This window comes from Schistocerca nitens, chromosome 1 (assembly GCF_023898315.1).
Source record: "Schistocerca nitens isolate TAMUIC-IGC-003100 chromosome 1, iqSchNite1.1, whole genome shotgun sequence".
Classification (NCBI taxonomy): Eukaryota; Metazoa; Arthropoda; class Insecta; order Orthoptera; family Acrididae; genus Schistocerca; species Schistocerca nitens.
In genome coordinates this window covers 73,807,396-73,833,560 of record NC_064614.1, presented here as the reverse complement: position 1 = coordinate 73,833,560, position 26,165 = coordinate 73,807,396, and the positions used below count along the sequence as shown (strand labels likewise).

Here is a 26,165-nt window from a genome sequence, read left to right as displayed (position 1 = left end):
GGACACCGACCGTTGCAAATATCGCACGGGCACGCCACGCGCTTCTGCGAATCGCGCACCATGTAGTGCGCTCGGTCTCCACAAAGCAATCCTTGCATACTAGAAATATTCATCTAGTATCGGGCGTTTGTACCGTCACAGTCCACACTACTTAAAGTCACTTAAACTGACTTATGCTAAGAACAACACACACACCCATGCCCAAGGGCGGACTCGAACCTCCGGGAGGAGGGGCCGCGCAAGTTGTGACTTGGCGCCCTAAGCCGCGTGGCCACCCCGCGCGGCTATCACACTAAATGTTAAACGCAGTGGGCGATTTATAACATTAACTGTGGAGAATGCTATAGCTTTCATATACGATAAACTGGTAGAAGTTTTAACATCCGCGTAACAGAACACCCTAACACCAGTGATAACTGCAGATCGTCGTTTGCGAACCATATTCGGGCGACTAAACACGAGTCTGATAACATAAAATTCATCACATACTCTCCACTGAATCGGAAAAGGTAGACAGCGTGACTATTTAGAAGAGATCGAAATTAATAGGTCATTTGGAAACCAGCCAGAACACATTATGAATCAATAGACTGACCTTCAAAATAGGAGATTCCTAGACTGCTTCAGGAATATCATATAGTCTTTAGTTTTTTGTTATGGGTGGCGTTAGTCAGGTTCATCCAATCAAATTTTCTAGACAATGCTACGCTTATTACTAATTAGCGTTTGTTTCTTTCCTACATATGTGTGGACCGCATATTTCGTATATAACTGAGATTTTAGAGCGTCTAATGTACGTATTGTTTTATTGTGACTTAATGGCCACTCAATCTGCAACTCAACTTTTTATTTACATTCGCATTATCATATATTCATTCCGTTTTCACTTAACACACATTTCTGTAACTTTTTTTGTACCATTTTACAAACCACGTGATACTGACTATATACACCAACATCTTATAGCATAATTTGTTGATTCCGTTATTATTCAACATACATTTCTGTCACTTTTCTGTCTGTTCACACATACGATGCTGGAAAAAACATTTATTTACAATTATTTACAATTTCATGTTATCTCCTTCAATGTACTCTCCTCCTCGGTCTCTACACCGCTCCATACGAATTTTCCACTGTTCATAGCAATGCTGCAGATCATTTTCGGTAAGTCCATACATTACTTCCGTCGCTTTTTCTTTTACTGCTTCAACAGTCTCAAATCTAGTTCCTTTCAAAGCTGACTTGACTTTAGGGAAAAGAAAAAAGTCACAGGGGGCCAAATCAGGTGAGTAGGGTGGATGATCTAAGATGGGAATGTTGTGTTTTGCCAAAAACGTCTTCACTGACAACGCACTGTGAGCTGGGGCATTGTCTTGGTGAAGGATCCATGACTTTTTTCTCCACAAATCATTCCGTTTTCTCCGTACTCGCTCACGTAGGGTAGCCAGGACGCTAATGTAGTAATGCTGATTCACTGTTTGTCCCTCTGGTACCCAATCAATGTGCACAATCCCTTTGATGTCAAAAAAAAAAAAACAATCATCATTGCCTTGAATTTCGATTTTGACATTCGTGCTTTTTTTTTTTTGTCGTGGAGAACCAGGAGTTTTCCAATGCATCGATTGGCGTTTAGTTTCGGGATCGTAAGTAAAAAACCACGATTCATCGCAAGTAATAACATTTTGTAAGAAGGTGGGATCACTTTCAATGTTTTCCAGGATGTCAGAACAAATCATTCTTCGGCGTTCCTTCTGTTCAATTGTGAGACACTTTGGAACCATTTTTGAACACACTTTGTTCATGTTGAAACTTTCATGAAGAATCTGCCTAACACTTTCCTTGTTAACTCAGACACTGCACTGATTGTTAAACGGCGATCTTGTCGAACAAGTTTACCGATTTTTTCAATGTTTGCATCAGTTTTTGCTGACAATGGTCTGCCAGTGCGAGTGTCATCACTGGTGTCTTCGCGGCCATCTTTAAATCGTTTAAACCACTCAAACACTTGTGTTCGCGATAAACAATCATCGTCGTACACTTGTTGTAACATTACAAACGTTTCACTTGCAGATTTTCCTAGTTTGAAACAAAATTTGATGTTAACACGCTGTTCTTTCTGTACACTCAACATTTTCCGACGCTCAGACAAAACGTCAACTACTTAAAACAGACGCCACTGGCAGACTGAGTGCAAGAGGCAGATGAAACTCGAGCAGTAGGCGGAGCGAGAGTCACGTGACAGGCCACGCGACTTTCAGCCTTATTGCATTCGTTTTATTGTTTCACCAGTACTAGTCCGGTTTTTTTCTAGCCACACCTCGTATTACAAACCACGTGATACTGACTCTATGTTACAAACAATGTCATACTGGCTCTATACACTGATAACCAAAACATTATGACTACTGCCCACCGTGGCACTGGATGCAGCATGATGGTGTAGCGGGCATGTGAGGCGCTAACAAAAGTACCTAAGCGCAACAGACGCTCACTGCGGATCCCCCTAGCGAGAATATGGGCTGTAAATGGGTAAATCCATTGAAATAATCGACTTTGACAAAGGGCAGGTTGTTATTATTATGATGCAGAACCTGTGAACGAGTATCTCGAAAACGTAGAAATTGATCGAATGTTCACATGCTACGTCGAGAGCATCCACAAAAGATGTAGGGTAGTGAAACTACCGCTAGGTACTAAATGTTTGGTCGTCCGCGACTCCTCATACGTGCTCTGTAAAGTAGGGTAGATGGAGATCGGTGGCATCTCTAGCAAAAGACCATCATGCTGGTGCACGCGCAAGTGCTTCGGAGCACACCATTCATCGTACATTGTTAAACATGGCGATCAAATGCAGACCAGCCCTTTGTGTTCACATGTTGGTCCAACGACTTCGTCAGTTACGACTGCGGTGGACACGGGACCATCGGGATTCGACTGTCGATCAACGGAAGCGTGTCAGCTCTTCGGATGAATCGAACTTCTTGCTACTTTCGACACAGCATGCATTTGCTTTGAAACTACTGGGAACTATGTTGCAGCATGTCTCACCGTGATATTATCGAGTGGGTTACAACATCCCTCGTAAGTTGCGATGAAATTTTCATTTTTCAACTGAGCTAGTGCGTTTCTGGCGCCAGTTTCCATCCACTGTCATTTTGAGCTTTGCGTCGACTTCGATGCTTATTTGTCTTCTTCACAGCATTGCCGGTGGGATTTAACGGCAGCGCGTGCGCTCTGCCAGAGGCTGGTGCGGGTATCCGAGGTGTGAGGAGGAGTGACGTCAGAGTGTGTATGTATGTAGCACACCGAGAGACATAGTGTAAGAGGTGTATTGCTTCTGCAATATGCAAGGTATAAGAAAATCTCTGACCAGAGAGCAGTGTTGACTGCAGTAGGAACTGTGTAGCTGTAGCAGTAAGTTGTTGCTAGTCTGGAGTCTGCTCTGGTCTGGTATGGTGTATCGTGTTGGCTGGCCCGGTCGCGGTGCAGCGATGTCGGAGCCTGAGTATTGATGTAAGTCCCATGTAAATGTTTTAAAAATCTCGTAATAATAATCTTGCTCATAAAAAGTAACTTTTAACAACCATTCATTTCAATTTAAAGAATTTACTAATTTCTCCCATCCATGATCATCCCGATTATTGCAATAGAAAAATCAGTTGCTTCCTTTCATAAATGACAGATAGGTCGGCCAGCATTGCACAGAGCTGTGCCGGAAAAATTTATTGTAAGAGCAGATATATCCGGCGACTTCATGGAGGTAAGAATTTTTTCTTTTTCTTATTCAGAATGATCTTTCAGGGCCATGACGCAGCACTGCTGTCGTCCAAAATTTACCAGGTTAAATTCACAACGAATTATTGAAATGTAATAGGTGAGCGACAATTTAATTGAGAGGTTAGTTACATTGTTTTATTACCAGGTTACTGAATTCAATTTTTTATTGGGACTTTACACTGAATGTGAACGACATAATTATAATTTTTACTGTTGAGAGGTTTAGGAATTTTTCTGTTTTGAGCTTACATTAAATGGGAACGAATTTTGTGGGGAAGAATTCTGTTTTGAGGTTACATTATATCAGAATCATACTCATATTATTTAAATTATTTTGTTCTGTGGGGAGGTTACACTTGACGACAACCGGCCAGGATCGTATTTCTTTGTGAATCTCTGAGAAGTAGTCATATATCTGCTCTTATTTACTTAAACGTAGTTTGCATCTGGCGCAACGCATTTACTTATTTGTCACTCTTTCTTTCACAGATCATCGGCAATTTATGGCTCTTTGTTGTAATTGTGTTTGTTCCATTTTTGCTTTGTCTTTCTTTCATTTTGTGCTTAATTTTGATTTGTGAAAAATGCCGCGAAAAACTGTTAACAGTACATCGCGATGTGCAATGAGTGAAATAGCCGACTCGAATAGTTTGACCGATAATTTTTGCGACACTCAGTGTAATAGTGATAATCCCCTAATTACAGATAATCGGTGCCTACCGATCACTAGTAATGATTTTGATCCTAATGATGAGCAAACAAATTCAATTATGTCCAGAGTAAATGTAACAATTGATGACGAGGCACGTTCCGTTACAATGAACGCTGTCCAGTTTGACACGCCTAATTTGCAAAATTTATGTAACGAACAGATAATTGTTTCTAACGAAGGTGAACAATGTACTCAAAATACGTCAAATTTATTTGATTCCGATTTAGCGACCAACAGTGCACATCCAATTGGCGAACCTTTTCAAGAATCAGAGAATGACCAAATGGTTACACAAAACGTGACAATTGCAGGTACGCCATTAAACAGCACAGAGAATAGAGTAGGTAATATTGGCATGGATCAAGTTATGGCATTATTGCTACAACTTAATGAAAATTTCAAACAACAACTTAATGAAAATTCCAAACAACAGAATGAAAGACAACTACTTCAAACAACTTAATGAATCGTGCAAACAACTCAATAAAAAATATGATAGGTCGATCAAACAACTTAATAAAAGTTTCAAACAGACGAATAAAAGACACGACAATCTTAATGAGCAGAACAAAGAACTTAGTGAACACATTACAGCCGTAACCGTGCAACGCCATGATACCGAAGGACAATTATATGAGGAAATTAAGGGTTGTGCTAGTAACAGTAGTGAAGAAATTAGATCTGTTGCGCAAGAATTAAGTAATACACATGCAGCCACAACAGAATCACTTAGAGATGAAAGTAGTGCAGTCACTGAACAATGTTCAGAAAACGCAACACAGATACGCGACGAGTTTAAATTAGTGTCAGCAGAAGTTTCACACACGCTGGATACGGAAGTCGATAAGAAATTTGACCAACAGATGACCCAAATTGACGAACGTTTTAAAGTGACAGAAATGAAAAATGTTTCAGTCACTAACACGTCACAGCGTACGCCACATTCCGAACATTTGTCACACTCACATAGCCAGTGTAACCTAGGTAATCTACAGAGACTACGTGACTTAGAATCCGAAGAGACCCAAACAAACAGATTATCATAAAATCCTGAACCTGTTCAGACATACAGAGACGATAATTTGATTACAAGCAATTTTTATCCGTAAAAAAATCTAAGGTACTTAATAATGACAGAACACAGATTCACTCTTTCGACTGGATACGACAATTTGCTTTTGAATCTTCACCGGCATTTCCTGTGATGCAGAAACTAGAATTGGATTGGATACAACAACTTGCTTTTGAATTTTCACCGGCATTGCCAAATAACGCAGAAACTAAAACTTACTTGCAGCGCGTAATTCACCTCAGGGGATTCATTACACTTCGACGAATATGTGCCGTAGCGTGCACAGGGCCCCGAGCCGTAGTAGTGCTATTTCATCTTTAGTTTTCTGCACTGCTGCCTTCTCTTCTATTATCCTTTATATCTATCAAAACAGCTCTTCAACTATCGATCTATCTAGAATTAAGAAACGTGTAAAGAAAACCCGATATGACAAGTTTTACCTGAAAGTGACAATTTTCATTAGACACTCCCGGAATGAAAAGAAATAACAGCGTAATTTTAATAACAGACAAAATTGTAATCATCAGTATGGACAACATTTTGAGCAATCGTCAAAATTATCAGCAACAGCATTTTGACAACAATAGCGGGTTTTCTCAACAACAGCAACCAGCCGGTTAGAATACCTAACCAACGATGTAATTTTCAAGGTCAACCAAGCTTTAATGTTTCGCCGCTTACACGTATAAAGCGGCTCCGCGAAATAGTAACGCACAGCAAAAAGGAAATCACTACGTACAGAAAACACATCATTTTAACTCGTATCGCAACGCGCCGTATAGAAATGACTATCATGACAGACGTAAAAGTAATGAGCACAATTTTCAGCGTACGTTTAATAACAGTCGGTCTTACCAGCAGCAAAATCATCCGCAACAACAGATTGTCATGAATGAACCAGACTTTCGGTATCATCCCGAACCTAATGCGTCAGGACGAAATAACACAACAGTACAAATAGTCGGAATGCCACAGCATCCTCCCGCAAATAATAGCACGTCAGATAGAATTTGACAAGATACAGTACAGGTAGCATCTTCCAGCAACGCAAGCAATACTTTTGACACACAGAATCTTGTTCACGAAAATGTTATTACTATGGACGACATCCGAGACACTCTTTTGCAGGAAAAACCAGTTATTCAAAAAACCATTTCACACCCTGTCATTGAAGTAAAGATTGGATCATCCAAATTTTCAGCAGTAATCTATTCTGGATCACCTATGTCAGTTATAAATGAGGAAACTTTCAACGAATGTAACAAAGAGAATACCTGTCCTACGTTACCATTAGGCAAAACTAAAGTAAAAGGAGCAGTATCTGGTAAAGGAGTAGATGTAAAATTACAGACACACTTATCATTTTGTATTGCGGGTCATACGTTTCACTCAAATTTTAGGATTGTTCCCTTATTGACAACACACGTTATTTTAGGTACGAATTTTCTAGTACAACACGACGCAATTATTGACTTTCAAAATTCCTATTTAATGTTAAAGGATGAAAATGTACAACTGGCTTTAGAATTTCAGCACTCTTTATCTGCAGAAGAACAAACAATTAATCGTACAGAGGTCATTTCTGCATCACGTAACATAGACTGTCATTTGACTTTGTTCACAGATACGTACGTACACAACTATAATACTCCAGACGAAGCCGACTACGACGTTATGCAAATGATATCTGATAAAGTTAAACAGAGCAGTGCAGATACAAACGACGAACGTACTCAACTATGCAAAATTCTTTTACAGCAAGCTCCAGTTTTTGACAACATCCCTGGTACTATGTCCGGTTTTATGTATGAATTTCAAGTTAAACAGCACGACACATTTAAAGCCAAACATTATCCTATTCCATACATTCACACAGAGCAAGTTAAGAAAGAATTACAAGCTATGGTTGACCAAGGAATTATTGAACCGGCAGTTAGTCCGTACATAAACCCGCTCCATATTGTTAAGAAAAAGGATGGTTCACTTTGCCTCTTACTTGATTCGCGTCACATCAGTGACATTATTATTAATGAAACAGAACGCCCTCAAACACTAGAACAACTTCTACAGAAATTTCATGGTACTGATATTTATTCCACATTAGAGTTGAAACCGGGATTTTGGCAAATTCAGCTTCATCCGAACTGCAGAAAGCACACGACTTTTCTCTGTTTGGGGAACTGTTATCAATTTTGCAAATTACCGTTCGGTTTAACTATTTCTTCAGCAGCATTTATTCGCGGTTTGAATACTATACTTCCGACAGAACTAAAAGACAGAATCACAACGTATGTAGAAGACATTCTTATTGCAGAAGCTAACTGGTCTGAACACAATCTGATTCTTGAACAACTGTTACAAACTTTTCGTGAACAAGAACTCACAGTTAATCTTAGCAAATCACACTTTTGCAAAACTTCTATAAAATTTCTTGGACATGTAATTTCAGCAGAAGGCATTGCGCCTGACCCGGAAAAACGTCAAGCCTTACGTGACATTACTGTACCTACGACGAAGAAACAACGACGCAGCTTTTTGGGTTTAATTAACTTTTTTCGTAAATTTATTCATTACTCTGCTTTAGACACCCCTAGATTATGTCAATTGACGGGTAAAAACGATTTTTGGTCCTGGGATAGCCAAGCACATTCTGAATTTGTCAATCTGAAACAAGCTTTGTTGAATGCACCACTTTTATCACATCCAGACCTTACTAGAAATTTTTCCATTGCCACCTTACACCGCTTTAGGCGTACACATTTTTCAGGAAATTGAAGAAGATGGTTCTATAGTAATTAAAAAAATCGCCTTTGCGAGTCGCATTCTGTCACCTGCTGAACGCAATTCTTCTGTCACAGAACTTGAAACATTATGTGTTGTATGGGCATTTGCGAGATTTAGGCATTTTCTTTATGGAAGACACACTGCCGTTTACACAGATCATAGAGCTATACAGTTTTTACTTTCAGCAAAATTTACACATGACAGGTTAAGCAAATGGAAACTCTATTTAAAGGAATTTAATTTTACAATTGTTCACATTCCCGGTACGCAAAATATTGTAGCAGACGCACTATCCCGTTCTCTCAGCAACAATCAGCAAGACATCGCAAACAACTTCTGCCAAGCAAATTGCAGCGTCATGTATATTCAACAAGTTGCATTTGAAAATTTCATTTCGGCATCATTACGAGACATAGCACAAGAGCAGAGTAAAGACAACGTATGGAAAGAAATTAAACACCTTTGGCAAGATAGGAATAATGTTACCATCAGAAACCATTACACTGTACGCAATAATATTCTGTTTCGCAGCTCTCACCCTGACAGCAACAACTGGTTACTATGCATTCCTGACGAACTGGTTAACAAATTAATTTGGTATAATCATTTAAGTTACGCACATTACGGAGCCAGAAAATGTTTTCTTATACTGAGACAGAACTGTTATTTTGCCAACATGGAGAAACGTATTCGACGAGTTTTAACGTCATGTAAAATATGCCAGAAAGCTAAGTAAGACACGACTTCACATATACCTGCGTTACATCCCATTGTACCTGTTAAATTGAGACACATGGCCGCTGTAGACATTTTTGGTCCGATTCCCAGAACTAATAGAGGTTTTTGCTACATCTTTGTCGCTGTTGACCTCACTTCAAAATTTGTAACCTTCACTCCGTTACGCAAAGCTATTGCTAAATCTGTTTCGAAAGCATTTGTAAGACATTTTCTATTTCATGTAGGCCATGTATTGAAAGTAATTTCTGACAATGGACCACAGTTTCGATCTGCTATATGGACACGTATGTTACGAGCTAGAAACATTTCTCCGATCTATATATCCAGGTATCACGCTTCTTCGAACCCTTGTGAACGACTAATGAAAGAAATTGGTAAACTATGTAGAATATACTGCCACAAAAAAACATATTGATTGGGATACACACATACTGTCATTCCAGGATGTAATTAACTCCATACCAAATGAATCCACTATGCTATCTCCGACTGTTATACTGAAAAATGTTGAACCACCTAACAAAATTAACGAATTAGTATCCTTTCCTACATCTCGTCGACTACGACACCATGAAATAATTGACATTGCGCTGAACAACATCAAACGTGCCGCAGAGCGCCGGAGAAGACAGCAAAAACAGGTTTGTACACGCCGTGACTTTCACATTGGACTGAAGATATTAGTACGCACTCATTATTTATCCAACAGAGGAAAGAGCAGATGTAGTAAATTTGAGCTTCTATACGCAGGTCCATATCGAATTCGCAGCATTCCTCACCCTAATGTAGTACACGTCGAAACTTTGAGAACCAGAAAAAGCAAGGGCAATCACCATGTCTCCAATATTAAACCCTTTATTGAATGAACATACTTCATGATTTATCACACTGTAATACCATTTCCTGATTTTTATATGACCACTTATGCAATTCTATCTATGTGACTATTTACTGATGATTATCATATTTTTTTGTTGGCAAGTGCCCGGCAAGGTAAGGTTAGCAGGTCGCTTTTCTTGTTGTTACACATCAGACCGTGCACATTTTCCATTTTTGTGTATGTATGATTGTTTTCCTGTTTTGTTTGTATGCACTACGAAATCTTTAAGATATAACAAACACCAGTTGACTTTGACATTTTGCCTTATGATATCTCAACATCGTGACTATTTTACATTTTTTTACTACTACATTATGATACTCTGTGTACATTTTTTGCACTTGAAAAATGTCTATGTTTTTTGACATAATACGTTTTCTGTCATGCTATGCTGTATGCTTAATTATATCACCAGAAACAAGTTTTTATTTAATGGGTATATGATTTAAATGCAAGATATTAATCCCTATTCTTCATTTTCAGAAAGCAATAACGTGTAAAAGAAATAAATTAAACAAACCACAGTGGATTACTATGAAATGGGAATTTGACCTTCGGAATGAACGAAAGTAAATGGAATACCTAGTGGTGAAGAGTAAATGGATCAGAATTAACAAGCATTAACAAGAAAATACTATACACATCGTATGATAGCAGTCTTAACTAATTTTTTTTTCTTTCAGAATACGAGGCGATTGATGCAGGCTGTCAGACAAGAACTACACATCTTAGTTTTAGTGATGAAATATGCTAGAAATAAGAAACTCTATACTATGAATAGTTATGTGAAGTAAGTGGTAATATGAATAATGAATAAGAAGTGTCTTTTTGCAGCTGATAATGAATGATGATGAATAGTTATATGAAGAATATGCTGATATTAATAATGAAGTTTTTCTTTGCAGGTGATGATAGTGATGTATTTTATATGGCCACTTAACGCACCACTTTTAAGTTTTTCTTTGCAGATGAGAATAATGATGAAGTTTATATATTAGTTAAGAGATGCTATGTAGTTATTTAAGTATTTGTTGCAGTTCGTTTTGATAGTATATCTTATGTCGCATGGTATAATGACTGAATGTTTTGGAAAGGACAGCTAGTGTACATACATATTGAGTACACGTTTCATTACCTGTTAATTCGAAGTTCACTACTTTTCAGCATAATATGCGATTCTTCTTTCAGCTGAATAATCCATTTTGTATTTTTTCCAGGTGAAGCTATTCATGAAATTAATGTGCTATAAGCAGTTAGTTATTAAACCTGTTCTAGTACTTGAATTTTTTTTACCCATTTGTGTGTGTCATTCATGAATGTGATCACATATACTCTACTTGTTTCATAGCCTTGCTACAGCTGACTCATGACGAATGACGTTACTAATCCTTATTTGCAGCACTAAGTCAAAAGCAAATATTTTCATGCCCCAGTAATTAATTATCGATCCCAACGCAAGGCATTGCTAGCACCAAAAAAAAAGTAGACCTTGAATAGTAGTTACAGTGTGTTACATTTTAAATATGTCTTATGTCACTGGAATGATGAGTTCTGAGTAATACTGAATGATGTTTTCTAACCACAGACCTTGAATAAGAGTTGTAGTGTGTTGCATTTTAAATATGTCCTATGTCACTTGAATGATGAGTTCTGAGTAATACTGAATGATGTTTCGTAATAATGCATAAATACTATGCCAATAATTTCTGTAAATAATATTTTTGTTATACTCTATATATGCTATGCTAATAATTAATTCTCATTTTGAATGATGACTTCAGAATAATACTGAATAATGATTTATAAAACTATATGAATACTTTGTAACTGGCCAATGAGTGCCGATGATTACTATAACTAGATGAATTATGTAAATGGTATGCCATTAATTAACTCTTGCTTTGAATGATGACTTCTGAACAATGCAGAAATATGATTTGTAACTGGCCAATGAGTGCCAATATTTAGTGTAATCAGATGACTTATGAATACTGTTCTGTAATACTCCATACATAGTACAGAAATGTTCAGTAACTAGGCAATGAGTGCCAACAATTACTCAAATCTGTTGCTAGACTAGTGTAATTCTCCATGAAGACTAGTATAAGACTTAATGTCTTTCACCTTCTGACCTAAATGCAATATCCGTTTGTCCTGTCCATCCTCATGATCATGGAGCACTATATTTGGATTTTGCACTAATTCTACGTTGGTGAAAAAGTATCATTTCTGCAGGAGTGTGGTGTTGACACATCATGCTGTCCACCACCTTGAACGGTGGAGATGTTATTATGGTCCCACTGTTTGCTGTACCTAATATACTACCAAAATGATAACATTGAATATTAATACGACATTTCAGTGTCTTGGCTACACTGATTAATACTGCATGGAAGAAAACTTCAGATTGTCTCACTTGGTGTTGTGCTTCTGTAGAAAGATATGGACTTTCAGTGCAGCTACGTGCAACCTACTGTGCTACAACCATGATGCAATCCTTCCCTTTCCTTTCCCAGTTCTTGTAAAATGGTAGAGATATATACAGTGCGTGTGCACTTTATGTCATTTGTTAATATGTTTTGTACTCATTGTGTATCCTAGTTCTTGTAAAATGGTAGAGATAAGGTTTACGAATTTTTCTGTTTTGAGCTTACATTAAATGGGAACGAATTTTGTGGGGAAGAATTCTGTTTTGAGTTTACACTAAATTAGAATCATAATCTTATTATTCATATTATTTATTTAATTTTTGTGGGGAGGTTACAATAGTCGACATCACGAAGGAGCGTGGCCAGCCGTTACGACGTGTATAAATGCTAGGCAGATCCATTGCCCATGGTGATGCGGTTTTCCTAGAGGTTGGAAGGACTAGTTCCTGTTACAAGCTCCACAGTTCGAATGAACTGGAGTCATCGAGTTGCTTCGGTGGGTTGCGTGCATCTTAACTAAATATTCCAGTGTACTAAAACCATTTAGGACTGTTCTAGTTGTTTATCACTCAATTCGGTGTCGTGACTTGATACCTAGGCGGCAAATGGTTCAAATGGCTCTGAGCACTATGGGACTTAACTTCTGAGGCCATCAGTCCCCTAAAACCTAGAACTACTTAAAGCTAACTAACCTAAGGACATCACACACACCCATGCCCGAGGCAGGGTTCTAACCTGCGACGTAGCGGTCGCGCGTTTCCAGACAGTAGCGCCTAGAACCACTCGGCCACTCCAGCCGGCCCTAGGCGGCAGTTAAGGAAGTTTAGCTACGCTCAACAAACAGACACGAAATATGGCTAAATACGTAGCTATAAGTGCAACAAGTAGTGCGTAAGTCAGTGTGTGGCGTTCCAAGTCACGCCGGGATATTTCTCCCATTCTACCTTGTAGTTCATTGTTGTAGTCTGGTGTTTAAATGTGCGCCGAGATAATTGTGTGTCTTTTTAACTTCTAGCCAATTATTTTACTGGTGGTTTTAAGCAATTGGTTCATTAAATTTTAAGACCCGTGACTGGCCAAGAAACTCCGGAGTTAATTGTGGTTGCATTTAGTTGTGACGTATATCATTGAAAGTCATTGATAACCTGTTATCTAGATAAGATTGTGTATCAAATGCCACAGAATATCAACTGTCACTGATGTGTTTTGTGTTGCAGATCATTGGCAGTGGTCGACGCGAGCAAAGTGACCGTTTTGTGATTCCATCCTTCCGGTGAAGAGTTATGGTGTCTCAAGTTTAAATTGCAGTGCAAAGTTGAGTACATTTCTATTTCATTTTCTGTCCCGTGAATCTCTTGTATTGGTTAAAATCCTTTGGTGTGCTCGCGTCCATCTGATTCAAACGCAGAATTGAAGCGGCCACATTTTAGGGGCTATTGGTCATGTTGTTATGTTCTGCTAGCAGTTATTATGAATATTTTTCATTAATCAACTTGGGTAACCAAACTTAAAAGAACTGTTTGTTGAAATGAAAACACCTCCTTAGTCGTGGAAGTGGTCCTTGTTTATACTAATAAAGTCTTTATGAATATTGTTTTATTTAAGGAAAGTTGGCTAGCCAAATGTTGCAAGATTTGTGTTTTGGACTTAATGTGTTTTCTTTGCAGTTGGAAGTAATTAGAGTTCTGATAGGAATCGTGTGGACATTAGGTTCATCTAAGTAATGAAATTTATCTGAGTTATTTCACATAGCCACATTCAATTTTTCAGGTTTTATGGACATTGCTCTTGCCAGAAAGGTCAGAGTTCGTAGTAATAGACGGAAAGTGATCGAGTAAAACAGAAGTCATATCCGGGGTCCCCCAAGGAGGTTTTATAGGCCCTCTATTGTTCCTGATCTATATTAACGACATAGGAGACAATCTGAGTAACCTTCTTAGATTGTTTGCAGATGATGCTGTCATTTACTGTCTTCTAAAGTCATCAGATGATCAAAACGACTTGCAAAATGATGTAGATAAGATATCTGTATGGTGCGAAAAGTGGCAATTGACCCTGAATAAAGAAAAGTGTGAAGTTATTCACATGAGTACTATAAGAAATCAGCTAAATTTCGATTACGCGATAAGTCACACAAATCTGAAGGCTGTAAATTCAACTAAATACTTAGGGATTACAATTACAAATAACCTAAATTGGAACGATCACATAGATAATATTGTGGGTAGAGCAAACCAAAGACTGCGATTCATTGGCAGAACACTTAGAAGGTGTAACAAGTCTACCAAAGAGACTGCTTACACTACGCTTGTCCGCCCTATTCTGGAGTACTGCTGTGCGGTGTGGGATCTGCATCAGGTGGGACTGACGGATCACGTCGAAAAAGTACAAAGATGGGAAGCTCGCTTTGTATTATCGCGAAATAGGGGAGATAGTGTCACAGACATGATACGTGAATTGGAGTTTCAGTCATTAAAACAAAGGCGTTTTTCGTTGCGACCCGATCTTCTCATGAAATTTCAATCAACAGTTTTCTCCTCCGAATGCGAAATTATTCTGTTGGTACCCACCTACATAGGGAGAAATGATAATCACGATAAAATAAGAGAAATCAGGCTCGCACGGAAAAATTTTAAGTGCTCGTTTTTCCCGCGTACCGTTCGAGAGTGGAACGGTAGAGAGACAGCATGAAGGTGGTTCATTGAACCCTCTTCCAGGCACTTTATTGTGAATAGCAGAGTAATCGCTTAGATGTAGATGTATGTCATTAGTTAAAGTAATATGACTTTATAAGGCAATCACCTTTGTATTATTGTTATGATTGGGATTTGATAAAAGCTTTATGATTGTAATAAAGAAATCGGTGGCAACTACAACGGATTACTCCTGTGATTTCGGTGTGTCCTTGAGATCCACATTCCATCAACGTTTGTCAGTTTTGTAATTACGTGTATTTTATTTGGTGACTGATTTCTGTCAGAGTGCTTGGCAATACCCATGTGTCGAAACTGCAATCGCAGTAAATAATATTTTAACACTTTAATGCGGAATGACTTTATTTAGAACTTTCACGAAGGCTGTGGACCCCGTCATAATCAAAATTCTGTCGCTTCTTTCTTGGTATACATGTCTTTCCAGTCTACCCCAACATCATTAAAAATTCTCAGCAGCATAATCCAGTTGACTAATGGAAACCTTCTTCTAGACCACGAAACAAGTATACACCTCTTTCTCCCGTTATCCTTAGACAAACTAAAGCGCCTCTGTACTGTTAACTACACTATAATTACTATTGTTGCTATTTAAAAAATAACTGTTTCTCTTTATTTTTGTTTTGCAGAGGAGACTTTAGAAAAAGTCGCTGTGAGACCTCACAGACAAAATGTGTACGATCAGCAGATTTCACAGCGAAACAAACGAGGATTTTCGTCCGATTCTAAACAGGTCCTGTCTTTTGATTTCCGTCGCAACCGTCGCAGATACAAATTTAAACTGTCGCATTAGGCGTAAGGCGATTAGCTGGTCGTTTCGAGACTAATGCGCGGGCATATCGCCGAGACCAATTACGGGGGCGGCTCGAGCGATCGCGGGGGTGGCCGTTGGACGGGAATGCCGGGCGACAGCTGCCCTGGCGACTCGCCACCCTCCCCACCCCCACCCCCGCTCCACTTGTTAGAGAGAGGGGCGGAGGGAGAAAGTGACTGGGGTGGGGTGCAAATGGCCTCCGGCTTCGATGCCTCTCCGATCTAATTACTCGCTACACAGCGTGCAGCCGATCCGACATACTTTAAAATCGTGGCTCATCCATTTACTTTCATTCCATATAATGGATTAACGGTTTTCGGATAATTCTTTAATGCGCCCATCAGAATGTAAAATGCTGCCTGTTGAAAATCGAGTGTTCTTCACGGAGAGTGTAGCAGTCGCGACATGGTTATTGTCGAATAAAAGTCAGCCCTGAGATATGATGCGCATTAATGCCGCTCCATTCGTTAACAGGAGAACTTAAGCCGCCTGGAGCGTTGAGCAAAGGACGGCAACTGGACAGTTCGAGCTAATTTACAGTAAAGAAGCGTAATCGAGTAATGCGTTATTTCCCACAACTATGCTGAATTACATTCCAGTTTCAAGCGCCAAATTATGTCTCCTCAAACGTACTTTACGTCTTTGTTATAACATAGTTATAAGATCCATTCTGATATATTATGAGCTTCGTATGGAATACTTGCCCAGTTTAATCAGCTCTCTAAAACTTGCCGCGGGCCTTTGTGACCGAGCGGTTCTAGGCGCTTCAGTCCGGAACCGCACTGCTGCTACGGTCACAGGTTCGATTCCTGCCTCGGGCGTGGATGTGTGTGATGTTCTTAGGTTAGTTAGGTTTAAGTAGTTATAAAGTTAGGTGACTGATGGCCTCAGATGTTACGTCCCATAGTGCTTAGAGCCATTTGAACCATTCTATATTTTTAAAACTCGCCTTACTAACAGAGTCAGACTAAAAATAAGTACTTATATGTTCTAGCTGAGTTTAGTTAGTTAGTATATGTTCACAGATGAACGTATCAGTCGAAGACTAGTTAATCATTACGCAAACATGTAAATTTATTTTATTGCTACATGCATATCACACAACTGTGTTCTCTCGAAATTGAGATGGATTACAAGATTAATGAATTCTGTGACAAACCTTAATTCCCGAACCGACAAATACGATATCGACAGTACATGTGCATGACTGTATAATGTTATTACAATGTGAGCTTTATTTCTGTACGGAAAAACGTGGTACTTATAAATAGTGGTGTGAACAGAAACGAAATTTACTGAAAAGCTCTTGTTATTGTGTCGGAAGGTAAATACAAATACCACTCAAAGATTTGTTTATCCATGTTGATAGTGATGCAATCAATCAGGGAAATTAGGAATTTGAAAGTTGGTGACGCTGTCACTTGGCTTCTTGTTCAATCCGTGACAAACACTGGATGTGTGTTGAATTTGCTTACTTCGAACTTTATTTCTAAATACAAACGTAAATTGTGTTATTTTAATTTAGATACGTGGTAAGACTGTTTGCAATTTCGTTTCACTAGCCAGAATTTAATTTTTAAAGTATGCTTTAACCTGACTTACGTCACGGCTAACTGAAATTGTAGAGTTGTGTTTTCGCAATTTTTAGGGTGAACAGAAACGGCAATCGTCAGTGTTTCATCGGAAAAAGACCAAGACTTTGACAGAAATGAAGAACAGCCTATCTCTACTGGTTATGCTGCGATTAAAGTATGTGGGATAAGTAAGCAGTCATTTATATTGTGTGCCTGTATAAATTGTTTTTTTGAAGGAAAATGTTCTGTTGATTTTTTTTAATGCAACACCGATTCCACTCGTATATTTTAACAGGTATGGTGTAACTTTTTAGAGGTGTTACTCGAAAGATGTTCCTTATTTCTGGGCGTTCGACTTGTAGAGTTAATGACATCACTTCTAAACAAAATGTCAGCTATTTAATATATTAACAAACAAACCAAGTTAATCAATTTAAAGCAATAACGTAGTTGATTACAATAAATAAACATAGTAGTTAAATAATAAATAAAATGGTTAGATATACTGCTATCTTAACTTGGAAAACAGAATAAGAAATCGAACCACATAGAATATTTTTACCTTTTGTATTGAACAAAGCTTTTGTGAATCAGATAAATTTTGTTTCTTGTTCTCAGAGATCGAAAAAGGGTTTTGGCGTGTCACTATTCACCCCAAGGAACAATAGGTAGAAAATATAATGAGATTAACACTGTTTCTGTTCACCCCTGTCGGGTATAGTGAATGGCAAACACAAAACATTCATTTTTTATGTTATAAATCCATGAGCTAGATCCAAAATTTAATTATAACTTTAAAGTTGGGCGTAAGACCCACAATCCCAGATAATTTTTTTTTCACATTACTTTTTAAAGTTATATTTTTTTCTTTTAATGTTGGAAACTGTTACTATTCACTGCATTTTATGATATCACACAGATATAAACCAATTTCCTTACTAACCGACTCTTAAGTGCCCCTGGGTGAAATATTGTCATGACTACACATATGTTACACAGAGACGATTTTTCCCAAATTCAACATAGCAAAGTTTCATCTGTATGTATTGTCGTTATGTAGTAAAAATAAAAAAATAAAATACAGCAAGACAGAGAAGTTGTGAATTAGGGTACCTGAGCTAGAATCTGCATCTTGATAAACAAATGAGCGAAACAATTATGACAACCAACTTAATAACTTGGTGGGCTATCTTTGCGACGCAATACACCAACGATTCTGGGTGGCATGGATTCGTCAAATTCCTCGGAGGTTTCCGGAGGTATGTAGCACCAGATGTCTTTGCACAGAACAAGGGTATCCCGTAAATTATGAGTCGGTGGTTTCTGGGAGCGGATCTGAGCTCTCGGTAACGTTCCAGACCCGTTGCATCGGGCTCAGGTGAGGCGTATTTTGTGGTCACGACATCAACGTCAGTACCGCATCATCCTTCTCACACCAGTCTAGCACGATTCTGCCCTTGTAAGACGGACAGTTAGCCCGCTATAACATAGCATCGCCGTCGGATAAGAATTCTAGCAGGAAAGGGATGAAAGTGGTCCGCCTTGAAGTCCATGTAGTCCACGGGCGTCTTCAGGCCTTTGAGTACGGCCAGAGATTGCGTGGAAACCCAGCTAACTGTGGATCATTCGAAGACCCTTCAGCCTCCCTGATGACGTGTCCCAATACGATCGATCTCAAAAAAGTGATCGGATGAGATCAAGCGACACTTTTCCATTGGTTCGCGATCCATTCTCAACGATCTTGTACCAACTGCAATTGTAACTTTCTATATCGTTGGGTCAACGTGGAAAGGTAAGTATCATCGGCTGCGGAGCTCCATGTTAAACCAATGGGGTGCTTCCGAAACACTTGTGTCTGCACCAACAATCTGGTCTGGCGTCAGCTCTGCGGCAGAGCGGTGCTTATCCTGCTTGACAAGCCTTCGACATCCAACTTCTGTGAGGAGGCGCGAACGTCCAACACCTGATTTCCTACTTGTTGCCTTACTGCAGTTGAACCACGTCCCATGGATGCTCACGACAGTAGCACGCGAACAGCCGACAATCTTCGCCGCTTTCGAGATGCTCCTTCCCAGTTTCAGGGCCATTAAGATCCCGCGTTCTTTAAAGTAGCTTATGTTAGTGGATTTCTCGATCTTTAGCCAACGTTGTCGCCAGAATGGTTTCTCATTCGACCCGCGCTTGTGTCCTTTCGTGAGCATGTGCCCCGAACGTTACCATGTGGCACTCCATCTCGCCATGAGGAGGTGTCACGATGATATTGTAACTCATTACTTTACGCACTCCGTAACCCACGGCATCTTGGGAAAAAAAACACCTAATAACTATAAAGTAAGATGGTAGAATCGCACCAGGAGAGTCAATGTAGGATATTGATTTACATTTATGCTCTAAAACTCATCTTTGGGTGTATGGTGAAAGGTACTCTGAGTCTGATATACGGCCCTTGCAGTTCCTCTTATTAATACTGCTCTAGAAAAAAATCAAGCATCGCAAAGCCTGCCTATGAGATCAAATCTTTTTGATTTTTTTCATCATGGGTGGGAGCAAGTAATACGTTGCAGAACATTTTTTGAAAATTGCGCTTGCAGAATTTTAGCGGTAAGCCTCTCAAAGATGCATATCGTTTGTCTTATAGCCTCTTGCTCGTATTAAACGGTTGCACAGTGAAACGAGTTGCTTCTCATTTCAGCTTCCTTGTGTCTTTTTTTAATCGAAGTTGGTAACAGACTGACAACTAAAACTTAAGACTCGGTCGATCATGTTCTTGGTAAGCAATTTCTTTCGTGGGTGAATTACATTTCGTTAAGATACTTCTGTTGGATTTCACCCTGGCCTCTGCTTTCCGTAGTATTACTTTTATTTCGTCTTTCCACAATAGGTCATTCCGGATTGTTATTCGAAGACAATTTTTTTTAAATATTATCTACAGTCATAAGCAGCCAACTGTGTAATCGACCGGTAATGGATTTCTTTGCCTTTGTGTGTGTAACACACTAAACACGTTAACATTTACTTTACATTTTCTTTTCATTTAGATATTCATGCAGAAATTATAAAAATAAGAATTACAAACTTACACGGGGAAAATGATGATAATAACGTCGAACACGTAGTCTGATTCTCCCTATTGTGGGAATTGTTGCTGCGAGCATTAGGGGACGTAGGCAGTGTGGCATAGAAAGGTTTTGATGTGTCCGGGGAGCGTCCACAAATAGGCGGAATGGTTAAGGTGACCACTCGGGATAAGTGGTGAATCCGGTTTCGAGTCCCGGTCTGGCACAAATTTCTGTGTATCACTAGTAAGTAGCACATCTATAGCTAACACAGCTAATGTCAAAGAATTCGCAATTAGCGACAAAATTTCGCAAAATATGTTAATGTTCAGAGTCAACTGCCAGTCTGCAACAATCATCTATCGTCTGCTGGTCTTCCTGTAAGTCGCTACAATTTTCTGGCATAGCAACTTTTCTTTACCGTCAAGTACAATTAACGAATAATCTTAAGGATTTTGTGATGTTATCCACTACATTTAGATGCATTGTGAGAAGTAAGGGCCTTATAATACTTGCTTCGAGCATTCCTGCAATTAGATTTACATCCGCTGATTCCGAACCGTTAACAATGTGGATATGAGGACGAAGTTTCTCCCGACGTCATCCTTTTATAAAACGTTCTTGGTTTCCTTGCTGCGTCAAATCCGAATAAATCTCGAGCTTTCAACGAAATGCTCCATCGGCTTCATCAGGAGCAACTGGTTGTCAAGGCTCATGTAGCTTGACTGACAAATTTCACTTGTGAATCCTTTTCCATGTTCGTATACATATACATTTTCTGTGGTAAGTTCCTATGGGGCCAAACTGCTGAGGTCATCTGTCCATAGGGTTACACGCTACTTAATCTAACGTAAACTAAATTACGCGCCGGCCGCTGTGGCCGAGCGATTCTACGCGCTTCAGTTTGGAACCGCGCTGCTGCTACGGTCGCAGGTTCGAATCCTGCCTCGGGCACGGAAGTATGTGATGTCCTTAGGTTAACTAGGTGTAAGTAGTTCTAAATCTAGGGGCTGATGACTTCAGATATTAGGTCCCGTAGTGCTTTGAACCATTTGAACCTAACTAAGGTTAACGCTAAGGATAAAACACTCACCTATGCCCGAGGGAGGACTCGAACCTCCGACTTGAAGTCCATGCTCTTCTATGGCGTCTTGTACTGACATTTTTTAAGTTATTCCCCGCCTTGTTTCATTCAGCAGTTGGTCGATATTCCGCCACAAAGCCTTTTCATCTCTTGATGATACTGTAGCACCACATTTCGACATTTTTCCAATTAAGGCTTTCATGCATACCACTCCACAGTATAAACTGCAATAAAGCTCAGCTGGTGTATGGTTCCCTAATAAGCGTCGGCGTGCATACAAAATCATCCCAAACATCTGGAGAGATTAAGGTTGCATCATGTTCACGCATTCTCGACGTGGTTCAACTACTTACTGACTACGGCCGTTATCCACGATAACTATCTAGAATCAGGGTGGAGTGTGTGAATGTGAAATGGGTGGTTTCCTAGTTCACGTTGTATTCCACAGCCTACTGCAAAGTCTGCGCAGAGATGATACAAGTAAACCAGCTGAACGCAATTGTTGAAAGACACAGAGTAGAGGGAGATCGGGAAAGCTTAGGAGATGCGATTTGCTATCATTTCGCAGAACAGGCTTCGAGCGAACAAAACATGTAGTGTGTCCGTGAAAGTGTTAGACGGTATGAGTAACGAAGCAATTAGTGAAGCTCTATGTGAACCAGACTCACTGCTTCGGAGTAGACAGTCCCTATCGCTTGTTTTACCCACAGCGTAGTGACCATTTGCTAGGGTCAGTTTTGAATAGACAGAGGCACATGGACCATCACGCGAATACACTACTGGCCATTAAAATTGCTACAACACGAAGATGAAGTGCTACAGACGCGAAATTTCACCAACAGGAAGAAGATGCTGTGGTATACAAATTATTATCTTTTCAGAGCTTTCACACAAGGCTGGCGCCGGGGGCGACACCTACAACGTGCTGACACGAGGAAAGTATCCAACCGATTTCTCATACACAAACAGCAGTTGACCGGCGTTGCCTGGTGAAACGTTGTTGTGATGCCTCGTGTAAGGAGGAGAAATGCGTACCATCACGTTTCTGAATTTGATAAAGGACGGATTATAGCCTATCGCGATTGAGGTTTATCGTATCGCGACGTTGCTGCTCGCGTTGATCGAGATCCAATGACTGTCAGCAGAATATGGAATCGGTGGGATCAGGAGGGTAATACGGAACGTCGTGCTGGATCCCAACGGCCTCTTATCACTACCAGTCGAGATGACAAGCATCTTATCCGCATGGCTGTAACGGATCGTGCAGCCACGTCTCGATCCCTGAGTCAACAAATGGGGACGTTTGCAAGACAACAACCATCTACACGAACAGTTCGACGACGTTTCCAGCAGCATGGACAATCAGCTCGGAGACCATGCCTGCGGTTACCCTTGACACTGCATCACAGACAGGAGCGCCTGCGATGGTGTACTCAACGACGAACCTGGATGCACGAATGGCAAAACGCCATGTTCTCGGGTGAATCCAGGTTCTGTTTACAGCATCATGATGGTCGCATCCGTGTTTTGCGACATCGCGGTGAACGCACATTGGAAGCGTGTATTCGTCATCGCCATACTGGCGTGTCACCCGGCGTAATGGTATGGGGTGCCATTGGTTTATACGTCTCGGTCACCTCTTGTTCGCATTGACGGCGCTTTGAACAGTGGACGTTACATTTCATATGTGTTACGACCCGTGGCTCTACCCTTCATTCGATCCCTGCGAACCCCTACATTTCAGCAGGATAATGCACGACCTCATGTTGCAGGTCCTGTACGGGCCTTTCTGGATACAGAAAATGTTCGACTGCTGCCCTGGCCAGCACAGTCTCTAGATCTCTCACCAATTGAAAAAGCCTGGTGAATGGTGGCCGAGCAACTGTCTCGTCACAATACACCAGTCACTACTCTTGATGAACTGTGGTATCGTGTTGAAGCTGCATGGGCAGCTGTACCTGTACACGCCATCCAAGCTCTGTTTGACTCAATGCCCAGGCGTGTCAAGGCCGTTATTACGGCCAGAGGTGGTTGTTCTGGGTACTGATTTCTCAGGATCTATGCACCCAAATTGCCTGAAAATGTAATCACATCTTAGTTCTTCTTGGTGTAGCAATTTTAATGGCCAGTAGTGTATTAATCGGTTGTTAGCTAGAACTACTATTTAATGTATACATGAAAACTGAAGTAACAAATGAAAATTTGTCCCGAGGCCGGGGTTGAAACCTGGGCCTGCAGAGGCAGATGCGCTAACCACTACGCCACCCTGGCACAGTGGCTTTGCTCAACCGCACGGACTACCGTAGAACGCCTCCCTCCTCATTCCAAATCCTCATTCACGCCTCAGCCCGCGTCGTATTCCCTCTAAGCTCGATCAGCACTGCAGAGGCTCTCCTACTGTGTTGGAATAGCCATATTCTTAAATCTGGTAGTACCTTCAATGTGTTAACAGCGGTTACTTTTTTTAGAATATGTCACTACCGTAGACTGTGTGTAATTAAAAATCGTAGTTTTCTGTAGAAACCATTCGGGAATTTCATAGATTTGGTGAAATGTACCGATGGCAGTAAACACAGATTTATTAACAAAAGATGTAATCACTTATCCCGACATTGCTGGCGTGTGAATAGACTCAAAGTGCTTCCCAGACACTCATATAGCCAGATGACTGTTGGTGGAAATCCGTAGTTTAGCTGTTTAGCTTCTTTCTTTTTATGGTAGTCTTCTTTTTCATTAAGCACGATTATTAGTCTATGTTCCACGGTTATATTTAATGAAACCTTAGATTTAAAAAAAATTATCTTTTTAATTATTCCAATGTGACATTTTCAAAGACATTGTACATATTTCATTCCGTTATAAATAACAAGGCAATGGGTAAAAAAGTGCAACAACAAATAAATAATATTTGTATGAAAATGTATAAATTCGTACAACCGGCTGCAAACAGTCTTGAATGCTATGCGGGTCACATCAACGCCCCAACACCCTTTAAAATTGTATCAGAATGTAGTCTCCTTCCTGAAAATATGATACTTTCTGAATAATAAAAAATTTTTGTATAACAATCGTAGGCTGTCAAATTCTATTTCAAAAGATGAACCTCACTGCATCAAAGTACACATTCCATTATGGCCAGTATCAGCCTTTGGCTATTTTAAAATGCCTCTAATAACTGTAGCAACAAGTAAATAGACAGACCACGTGCACAACATAGTTACACATGTGTATTGTAGTTGTAACATTACTTACAGTTGCGTCAATAATGTGTGTAATTTTTTAAACTTATTTAATCCTATGTGGGAACAGACATAAATTCCTATACATAAACGTCGAAATTCTGCGCATCACAGACTGCATACGGCACACATTTTCTATTACGCCGTGTAACTTAACTGCTCTTAACGCACGACTTCCGGGTTCTTTTCGAATTCAATTGGTAGCCAAAGTGTCCTTTCCTTTCTTTATGAAAAGTCTGAATACTCCACGATACATGTCTATAACCGTTTATACTATAATTTCCACGAGAGGTATGACTCTTATTACCAAAAAACTACAACCATAATAACAGTTGCTTGGTTGCAACCTACCCTTACAATTATGACCCATTTCGTACGTATTTGTCAGGCTTTTCTGTCCACCATACCGTATTAACCGTGTAGTGGAGGTCGAAGTTAGTTATCATACTATTCAGGCAGTGTGGATGAAAAGTTTGATGTGGCGATCCGTTCAATGAGTTACATTTACTGCATGTTAACTGCTGACAGTTCGTCTCGAAGGACGTGTAACGATTACATCCAATGTTTTCTGTTGAGTAGGAATTTCAAACTAATCTTAAATATATCGGAATATACATACAGTATTTTAAACTCATTAAAAACATCATCATTAACATGTCAGTGGTCCCGTAGTATATGTCAGAGATTTATCCAAGCACAACAAAATTAAATGTTACGAAACAGTGTACAACCGGTTACAAAGCAGACAAAATGTGGTACTGATAGTCCAACTGCATGCAGAAGAAAACAAGTTTGGAATAACCAAGAAAAGAACCACACGTATATTGAAGAGAACTTGGGCCTGTTAGATGCACTTGCAGAAACAACTACCTACTTACAGAGAACTTCCTCTGTCGCCATGTCAGAGAAGGAAACATTTCTGGCATCCTTGCAGCAAATGTGATTTGGATTTAGCGTACTGTAATGGCTAAATGCTGCAAGTTTTGCAGCAGCCATGTAATGTGTAGAAATCGGAAGCCGAAATTTTGTGTTACGACAGTAAGTTTGTACGCGTAATGGAGAACTGTCTTCAGCACTGGCCAAAACGGGAGAAGGAAACAATCTAATGGACAAGTGTCCTGTGCGCCAGTTGCTTGTGACGTGACCGCTGCTGCCATCTCTCGGCAGTTCTGGATACTGCTACCACCGGTGAAGCCAGGAAGTGTCGGCAAGGCAGGAATCCTGGCTACCGACGCAATGCCGTTCGGAACTAACAACATAATGTAATGCCGCCCATAAAAAACCACTCTCAT

At 39.8% G+C, this 26,165-nt stretch overlaps 1 protein-coding gene across 1 annotated transcript in view; it reads right to left on the bottom strand.

Annotated features, from left to right (window-relative positions):
* The window catches only part of LOC126234580 (ionotropic receptor 75a-like), a 432,638-nt gene extending 406,823 nt beyond the window's left edge, over positions 1 to 25,815 (bottom strand). The window contains exon 1 of the mRNA XM_049943292.1: positions 25,752 to 25,815. Within this exon, the coding sequence (XP_049799249.1) occupies positions 25,752 to 25,799 (48 nt within the window). The 5' untranslated portion in view covers positions 25,800 to 25,815. The remainder of the gene's footprint in view (positions 1 to 25,751) is intronic.
* Between the last annotated feature and the right edge of the window lie 350 nt (positions 25,816 to 26,165).